Raw genomic sequence first — 10,088 nt, forward strand, 5'->3', positions numbered from 1 at the left:
TTTGCACATTTCATTATAATATTTGACTTTGTCTTCTTGAGCTGACCTTTGAAATTTTCTATTCAATTCTTTTACCTACTTATTTCTTCCATTTGCTTTAGCATCACTATGCTAGAGAGCAAGTTACAGAGTCTCTTTTAACATCCATTTTGGTCTTTTTCTTCTTTCTTGTCTTGCTAATGACCTTTTTCTTTCTTCCTGTATGATGATCATGATGTCATCCCACAACTCTCTGGTCTTTGGTCATTAGTATCTAATTCATCAAATCTGCTCCTTAGACGATCTCTAAATTCAGGTGGGATATGTTTAAGGTCATATTTTGATTCTCATGGACTTGTTTTCATTTTCTTCGGTTTCAACCTCAACTTGCATATGAGCAACTGATGGTCTGTTCCATAATCTGCCCCAGGCCTTGTTTTGGTCTGATGATATGGAACGTTTCCACTGTCTCTTTCCACAGATGTAGTCAGTTTGATTTCTGTGTATTCCATCTTGTGAGATCCATGTGTATAGTCATCTTTTATGTTGTTTAAAAAAGGTATTTGCAATGAACAGGTCATTGGGCTTGCAAACTTCTCTCATGCAATCTCCAGCATTGTTTCTGTCACCAAGACCATATTTTCTAACCACTGATTCTTCCTCTTTGTTTCCAGACTTTGCATTCCAATTGCCAGTAATTATCAATACATCTTGATTACGTGTTTAATCAATTTTATCAACTTCTTCAATTTCATCATCACTGGCTTTAGTGGTTGGTGTGTAAATTTTGAGAGTAGTGGTATTAAATGATCTTTCCTTGTAGGCATATTGATACTATCCTATCACAGACAGCATTGTACTTCAAGATAAATCTTGAAATGTTCTTCTTTGATGACAAATGTGAGGCCATTCCTCTTCAGTTTCATTCTTGGTTGTTAGATTTAAAATAACTAATATCAGTCCATTTCAGCTCACTGATGCCTAGGAAATTGATATGTTTATTGCACTCCATTTAATTTTTGACAGTTTCCAATTTTCTTAGATTCATGATTCATAATTCCATGTTCTGATTATTAATGGATGTTTACAAATGTTTCCCCTCGTTTTGAGTTGCACCCCATTAACAAATGAAGGTCACATCATCACGGTCAACCCTACATTGAGGAGGCAACTCTTTCCCAGTCATATTTTCAGTGCCTTCCAACCTGAGAGGCTTATTATCTGGCACTATCTCTGACAATATTCTGTCACTCTTCATCATGTTTCAGTATTCAACATTCTGTTGCTCTCACAGTGTTCCACTACTATGCTTAAGTCTGTGACTAAATATTCTGAAGTAGTCCGTCTTTCCTTCCTAGTCTGTCTTACTCTAGCAGCTCATCTGAAACCTGTCCACCATGGGTGACCTTGCTGGTGTTTAAATTGCCAATGGCATAGCTTCCAGCAACACGCAAGCCACCACAGTATGGCAAACTGACAGACAGTGGTGGAAACTCTTTTAAGGGTGCTGATAAATGCCCACAGGACACAATACTCCTCCATAAGACTCAGCCTGAAGGCACCCGGCTACACCTCTGTGAATAAGCAAACCTATCCCTAACTTCTCTTGCCCAATGACATGCCTATAGGCACCTTACTCTGCAAATAAGCCTCTTTCCCAAAGCCTCTCAGCTTTACTTGCTCTTTGGGCTGGGAAAACCAGCACTCTGTCTCATGCTCTGGTTCTTGGCTGCTGCTGCTGCTCTGCCACTCCAGTAACTCAACTTGTTGCCTCTGGGCCGAGGAAGTTCAGTGCTCAGGGATCTTGGGTTCTAAAGCACATGCTCCGCTTCTGACTTTTTCTTCCTATTGGTAGTGAAATCCCTCGTTCCTACTTCCGAGATGGCCCATTTTATACCTGTTAGAGTTCCAGGTTTTTACAATCACAGTTAATCCCTGTTTGTTAATCACTCACAACTGAATTATATAACCCTGTCAGCATCTTCCCTTACCCAGACCCATCAGAGCAAAAATGTTGTTTGGTGGGAGTTTACAAAGACTATGGCTAGAAGAGACAATAAATAATTCACAGTAGTAAAAAATATATATAAATTTAAAAAATGTATATACAAGAATTCTTTTTCTGTAAACTGTAATTTATCACCTACATGATTTCATTCAATCCCGAAGTTTCCATTAATCCCTACAATAATTGGCTCTAAAATGTTTATCTTCAGCATCAAACTGTACCTTGAGTTCCAGACTTATATATCCAATTGCTATGCCATATATTTTTTACTTGATGCATTTGAGTTTTATGGAGTTATGGTGTTGGAGAAGAATATTGAAAAGACCATGAACTGCCAAAAGAACACACAGATCTGTGTTGGAAGAAGTACAACCAGAATGTTCCTTGGAAGCCAGATTGGCCAGACTTCGTCTCTCATACTTCAGACATATTAGGAGGGACCAATCCCTAGAGAAGGACATTATGCTTGGTATAGTGAAGAGTCAGAGAAAAAGAGGAAGACCCCAACAAGATGGATTGGCACAGTAGCAGCAGCAATTGACTCAAGCATAGCAACAATTGTGAGGCTGGCACAGGGTCAGACTGTGTTTTGTTCTGTTGAACATATAAGGTTGCTATGAGTTGGTACCAACTCAGTGGCACCTAACAACAGAACAAAATGCAATATATTTTTATTTTAATATTTACTAGGTATCTAAAACTTAGCATGTTGAAAATTGAACTTCAGATATTTTCCCCCACAGACCTATTCTTCCAGGGATACACATCTTAGTTAATGATTATCAGCATTCATCCAGTTGTTCAGATCAGAAACTTTGGGATCATTCTTCACTTCTCCCTTTCTTTATATACCCCAAATCCAAATGTTTTTAATAGTTTTGTAAATTCTGTCTTCAAATGATATTGTTACATATGAGTCCAAGCCAACATTTTTTCTTTCACCTAAATTGAGGTGTGTTTGTGGTCAGATTCATAATATATTTTACTTAAAATATAGTTATTGTCATTCATAAGTGTTCTTCCTGTGCTTCCTTGTTTCTTCCCCACCATCATTCACTGATACACATAGAGTTCAAGTCAATTACTTGCTTAAAAATTTATGGTATGATTTACATTACATTTCAAACAAAATCCCAAGTTTCTACCATGGCTAGACATGATCTTCTGGCTATCTTTTTGAACTCACTTCCTACCATTTCTTTTCCTCATTCATTTCACTCCAGCCATGGCAATCTTCTTAGTTAGAGAACACAACAATCATGCTCCCGTCTTGGGGACTTTGTGCATATTTCCCTTATAGAAAATATTCCCCAGATATTTTCATGACTCTCCCCATTAGGATCCCTGTTCAAATGCCATCACTCAAGGAGGCCTTCCTCAACTACCCTATCTAAATTAGAACCTCCCACCCATATCCTCATATACATTTCTTTGTTTCTTCCCAATGCACTTATTCCTACTTGGTATTATATAAGTTTGTTTGTTTCCTGTCTTCTTCACTGAAATGTAAGCTTCATGACAATAAGCACATGAATGAATTACAAAAGAAACCTATTTCTTTTTTATTTTAGGAAATGATTTGCAGCTGAGTGACTCAGGAAGTGAAAGTGATGACTGAAGAAACATTTAGATATAAGCATAATGTTTAGAAGGCTTGTGATAATGTATTTTGTATTAAGGATAAAAATACCTGATTGAGGAAAATGTTCTTAATTTTTAATGATGAATAAATTAAAGTTGATTCAGAACTTTAAATTGGTGTTACATTTTTAGTCTTTTATTGACTAACTATATGTTCATATGTTTTCTTTATATGATCTCAACAAAGCCTTTATGAAGTATGGATATTACTTCTATTTGACAGATGAGAAAATATACCTAGATATTAAATAACTTGCCCACAGGAACTTCAGATAGAAAAGTCTCAGAAATATAATTTAAATTATGGTGGTGGTGGTGGTGATTATGTGCCATGGAGTTGATTCTGACTCATAGCGACCCTGTACAGGGTTTCCTTACAAGTGGCATTCAAGTATTCTAGGGTCCAAGTCAGTGCTTTAATTTACTACACTGTTGTCTAATGAAATATCAAAATTACTAACTTATAATAAATGTCCATAGTTTAAATTATAAGAGCCCTGATAGTGTAGTAAGTAGATTACAGAGCTAGGCTGCTAACTGCAAGGTCAGCACTTGAGGCTTTCTGCTCCTGTAAAGATTTACAGCACTGGACACTCTGTACAGGGTCACTGTGAGTCAGCACCAACTCCACAGCACATAGCCACAGCCACCACCACCACCTCCACCATAGTTTAAATTGTAATTCTGAGATTTACTATCTGAAGTACCTGAAATTTTGGTCAAAACCAGTATTTTACCATGAATCTGTTTGCTACTCCTTTTAGAAAAATAGAAAACATCTTTTCCAGCCATGTAAATAGCAATAAATACTGAACAATTATGTGTTTTAAAAGTAATGCTTTGAGGGGGATTTTTAGTAGTATTTTGGAGCAATGTTCAAAAATCAGGTCAGGAGTTCAAGTCCCTGTGGGCCCAAGCGTTGCTGACTGTCCAAACCTTAGGCTCTGAGGATCACTCTTTAGCCACCTAGCAGACATAGCAAAATGTCCCTTATCTGATTATTCAGTTATGCTGGTTAGTAATTCCATACATGAGCCCTGGATACCCACAGATAAATGTAAAAACCTTCCCTAAAAGCCGAGACTGTAAATTCCAAAAAGGCAAAGTTCCCCACCCCCCACCAAAAAAAAAAAAAAGCTAAAGAGGATAGAGAGAAACTCTGTTAACTGATGGTATGTGGAGGGGATTATAATCAGTGTAATAAAACAAGGTATATGAATGTTTGAATGTGAAACCGATGATGTGCCCTGAAAACTTTCACTCAATCCACAATAAAAACCTTAAAAAAAAAAAAAAAAATCAGTAGCATCCTCATGAATAATTTCATTCTTGCTCTGTTGACTCATCCTATATCTTTGTTTTAGAATCAAAATTTTTCTCAGACATTAAACTTAAATTTCGGGGGGGGGGGCTGTAGGGAGGATACTGGAAATTATTTTAGACAAAATTAAGCCAAAATTTAGGGTTAAGATGCAGTTAAGTAATTGTTTTCATGAAACAACAGTTCTGTTATCTCTTGCAATATTGTTCATCAACTTTTCATTTTGTTTTTGAAAGAAAACCAGTTAAATGATAAAGAGATATGCCATTAATATGTTTTGATATTCTTTTTAGTTTGGGGAAATGGTAAATGTTATAATTATATGCATTTTTTTAATAACAAGGCCACTAACCTTGCATGTCCTTTTTTTAATTAATTCAACTTTACCTCTTATTTCTGTGGTTTTACTTTTTTGAAAACCCATGAGTTTATTTTAATCTACCCTACTTTCTCTGTCTCTTTCTTCCTCTTTCTGGCCTGCCTCTGGCTAATCTGCCTGTGTCTTCATTCTTGTTTCTATTTTATTTATCTGTACTTAGTTGGGTCCTGGTGTGTCACCATAGGATAAGCACTCAACCACAAGGTCAATTTGCAAGGTTGGCAGTTCAAACTCAACAGTTGCTCCTTGGAAACCCTGTACAAGGTCAGTACGAGTTGGAACCAGCTCAAAGGCACTTAACAACAATAACAATACTTAGCTGAGGCGAACTTGTGCATAGCAGGTTACATGTTGAGCTGTTAACCTTGGTCAGCAGTTTGAATCTACCAAGTGCTCTTCAAGGGAAAGAGGCTTTCTGCTCACATAAAGACTTACAACCGCAGAAATCCTGTTCAGAGTTGTTATTAGTCATAACCAACTCAACAGCACAAAACAACATACTTAGTTGAAAATCACACTCTATTTTTTACTAAACTAAAGGAGCTCTGGTAGCATAGTGGTTACGAATCGGGCTGCAAACCACAAAGTCAGCTGTTCTGCGGGAGAATGATGAGGCTTTCTGCTCCTGTAAAGAATTTACAGCCTTGGAAACCCTGTACAGGGTCGCTATGAGTCGGAACCGACTCCACAGCACAGAACAACAACAAAGGAGCTCTGGTAGCATAGCAGTTACTAATTGGGCTGCTAACCTCAAGGTCGGCAGTTTAAAACTATCTGCTGTTCCGCTGGAGAAAGATGGGGCTTTCTGTTCCCGTAAAGATTTACAGCCTCGGAAACCCTGTGCAGGGTCACTATGAGTCGGAACCGACTTCACGGTACTTAACAACAACAACAACATAACAACTCATGCATTTCAGAGTAGTTAATGTAACGTTTTATCATTTTAATATAAGAATATAAATTATAATGGTTTTTACTGAATTTGTTATGCTGAGATTTCAATTACTAGTATTAATTCTAGCAAAAATTAGTACATAGTGATATGAACTGATAATGCTGGTTACATAACATGTGTTATATTCTCAAATGATATTTTTTGAAATCCAAACATGTTTTCCCCTCATTTGTAACTTCTTAAGTAAATAACTTATTAAAGACCATTTTTATGGAGAGAATAACTAGTATTTCGTTCTTTTTGCTTTTTCTTCTATATAAGTCATTTAGTGAGAATGGAATCTAATGTCATATGTCTCTGTAGCTCTTTAGTTGATGGGTACGGTCTTCATACATTGAAATATATGTAATGCAACTCATGGATTAGACAAGTTCTCAGATCTGAGGTGGTCTACCAGAAACGTCTGGTGATCCTGACATAGTTCTAAACACGTATCCTTTTAATATGAGCTGTTTGAGGGGTTTGACAGAACATCTGATGATGTGAATATACAAGCAGGAAATGGCAGTTGACCATAAAAGAACAAATATCAAGTGACTTTGAACTATTCCACAAAACTAAAACTTTGAAGTTAGTGTATTAGTGTCTAGGACTGCCGAGACAAAGTACCACAAATCAGATGGCTTAAAACAGCAGAAATTTATTGTTGCACAGTTGTGAAGGTTAGAAGTGTGAAATTAAGATGGTGGCAGGGTCATGCTTCCACTCATGGCTCTGAGAAAGATTCCTTCCTTGCCTCTTCTAGCTTCTGATGGCTGCCAAGACCACTTGACTTGTGATAGCATAATTCTAGTTTGCCTCAGTCTTCATGTGGCTGTTTTCCATCTGTGCCTATTTCCAAATTTCCCTCTTCTTATAAGGTTTCTAGTCATTGGATTACTATTTTCTCATTTTCTCTTGATTACATTTGCAAAGACCCTATTTCCAAATATCACATTCAAAGATACCAGGAGGCTAGAACTTTAATGTATATACTTTTTTTTTTTTTCACTTCACAGATATTTAGTAAATGCCTAATATGTGCCAGGCACTGCCCTCAGTACTGGAGGGTTGTGTTGTTGTTATGTGCTGTAGATTCTATTTCAATTCACTGTTGTTGTTGTTGTTAAGTGCTGTGCAGTAGGTTCCAGCTCACACCGATCCTGTCTAGGGCTTCCAAGGAGCAGCTGGTGGGTTCAAACCACCAAACCTGTGGTTCACAGTTCAATGCTTATCCTATAGCAGCACACCAGGAGTCATAAGAACTTTATATAATGGAGTAGAACAGTCCCTTAGGGTTTTCTAGGCTGTAATGTAGTCTCTATGGGAGAAGATAGGTCTTTTCTCCCACAGAATGAATGGTGGAGTCAGACTACTGATTTTTCAGTTAGCAGCCAAGTACTTGACCATTGTGTCACCAGGGCCTTTTACTTGAGTTATTGTTGTTATGAGCTGTCATGTCAGATTTGACTCATAGAGACCCTATGCACAGCATAACAAAACACTGCCCAGTCCTGTGCCGTCTTCACAATCATTAATTACATTTGAGTTTGTTGTTGCTGCCACTATGTCAGTCCATCTTCTTGGGGGTCTTCCTCTTTCTCAGTGACCGTCTGCTTTACCAAGCATGATGTCCTTTTCCAGGAACTGGTCCCTCCTGTTGACATGTCCAAAATATGTGAGATGAAGTCTTGCCATCCTTGATTCTAAGAAGCATTCTGGCTATACTTCTTCAAAGACAGATTTGTTTGTTCTTCTGGCAGTCTGTGGTACTTCCAATATTCTTGTCCAACACCATAATTCAAGTACATTAATTCTTCATTTGTCCTGATTTATTGTACAGCTTTCACATACTTATGGGGAGATTGAAAACACCATGGTTTGGGGTTAATGTATATCGTTTTGATAGACATAATACACAACAGTTAGTAAAGCAACATCAGTACAAGTTATGACTTATGAATTCTGTATTCATCAAGTATGAGCCATGTCATTGTTGCTAGGTGCCTCCAAGTTGACTTTGATTCAGTGACCCTATACACAACAGAGTGAAACTCTGTCCGGTTCTCAACCATCCCCACAATTCTCTGTTTGAATCCATTGTTGCAGACAATGTGTTATTATTATGTCATTATCTTCCTATTTTTCACTGATCCTGTACCAAGCATGATATCATTTTTCAGGGACTGGTCCCCCTGAAAACATATCCAAAGTACATGAGACGAAATCTCACTTCCAAGAAACAATCTGCCTGTATTCCTTCCATGACAGATTTGTTCATCCTTCTGACAGTCCATGGTACTTTCAATATTATTTGCCAGCACCATAATTAAAATGCATGAATTCATCAGTTTTCCTTATTCATTGTACACGTGCATATGAGGCAACTGAAAATAATACCATGGCTAGGGTAAGGTGCACCTTAGTCCTCAAACTGACATCTTTGCTCTTGAACATTTTAGAGGTCTTTTGCAGCAGATTTACCCAATGCAATACATCATTTGATTTCTGGGCTGCTGCTTCCATGAGCATTGATTGTGGGTCCAAGCAAAATAAAATCCTTGACAACTTCAGTATTTTTTAAATTTATCATAATGTTTATTCTTCTAGTGGGGAGGATTTCCTTTTTTTTTTTAATGTTCAGGTTTAAGCCATTCTGAGGCTATATTCTTTGATTTTCACCAGCAAATGCCTGAGTCTTTTATGCTTTCAACAAGCAAGGTTGTATCATCTGCACATTGCAGGTAGTTAATGAGTCTTTCTCTAATGCTGATACCATCTTCTTCACATAGTTCAGCTTTCTGGATTATTTGCTCACCATACAGATTGAATAAGGATGGTGAAATGTTATAACCCTGATACACACTTTTTCTGATTTTAAACCACGCTGTATCCCCTTGTTTTCTTTGAATGACTGCTTCTTATTCTATATACAGGTTCCATATATGCAAAGTGAAGTGTTCTGGAATTCCCATTCTTCACAGTGTTATCCATAGTTTATGATTCACACAGTCGAATGCCATTGCTGTTTTTTTGTTGTTGTTGTTAGTTGCCATCGAGTCGGTGCTGACTCATAACGACCTTATGCACAGCAGAACGAAACACTGCCCAATCCTGGGCCAATCTCACTATCATATATGCCACACTTGAGCCCATTGATGCTGACACTTGGCCAATCCATCTTGCTAGGGTCTTCCTCTTTTTCTCTGACCCTCCAATTTACCAAACATGAAATCATTGTCCAGTGACTGGTCCCTCCTGACAATATGTTCGAAATATGAGAGACGAAGTTTGGCCATCCTGGCCTCCAAGGAGTACTCTGGCTGCACTTCTACCAACACAGATCTGTTTGTTCTTTTGGCAGCCCATGGCACTTTCAATATTCTCCTCTAACACCACAACTCAAAAGCATCAATTCTTCTATGGTCTTCCATATTTACTGTCCAAGTTTCACATGCATATGAGGTTATTGAAAATACCATGGCTTGGGTCAGGCACACCTTAGTCCTCAAGCTGACATCTTTACTTTTCAATATTTTAAAAAGGTCTTCTGCAGCAGATTTGCCTAATGCAATATGGCGTTTGATTTCTTGACTGCTGCTTCCATGAGAGTTGATAGTTGATCAAGAAGAATGAAGTCCTTGACAACTTCAGTCTTTTCTCTTTTGATAAGAATGTTGTTTATTGGCCCAGTGGTGAGGATTTTTGTTTTCTTGACATTAAGATGCAATCCATACCAAAGGCTGTGGTCTTTGATCTTCATCAGTAAATATTTTAAATCCTCTTTATTTTCAGCAAACAAGGTTATGTAATCTGCATATTGCAA

At 37.6% G+C, this 10,088-nt stretch overlaps 1 protein-coding gene across 1 annotated transcript in view; it reads left to right on the forward strand.

The window, feature by feature from the left end:
• The window catches only part of EAF2 (ELL associated factor 2), a 95,780-nt gene extending 92,048 nt beyond the window's left edge, over positions 1-3,732 (forward strand). Inside the window, exon 6 of the mRNA XM_006869348.1 lies at positions 3,559-3,732. Coding sequence (XP_006869410.1) covers positions 3,559-3,605 — 47 coding nt within the window. The 3' untranslated portion in view covers positions 3,606-3,732. The remainder of the gene's footprint in view (positions 1-3,558) is intronic.
• The last annotated feature ends 6,356 nt before the right edge of the window (positions 3,733-10,088 follow it).

Source organism: Chrysochloris asiatica, unplaced genomic scaffold, assembly GCF_000296735.1.
Source record: "Chrysochloris asiatica unplaced genomic scaffold, ChrAsi1.0 scaffold00130, whole genome shotgun sequence".
NCBI classification, from domain to species: Eukaryota; Metazoa; Chordata; class Mammalia; order Afrosoricida; family Chrysochloridae; genus Chrysochloris; species Chrysochloris asiatica.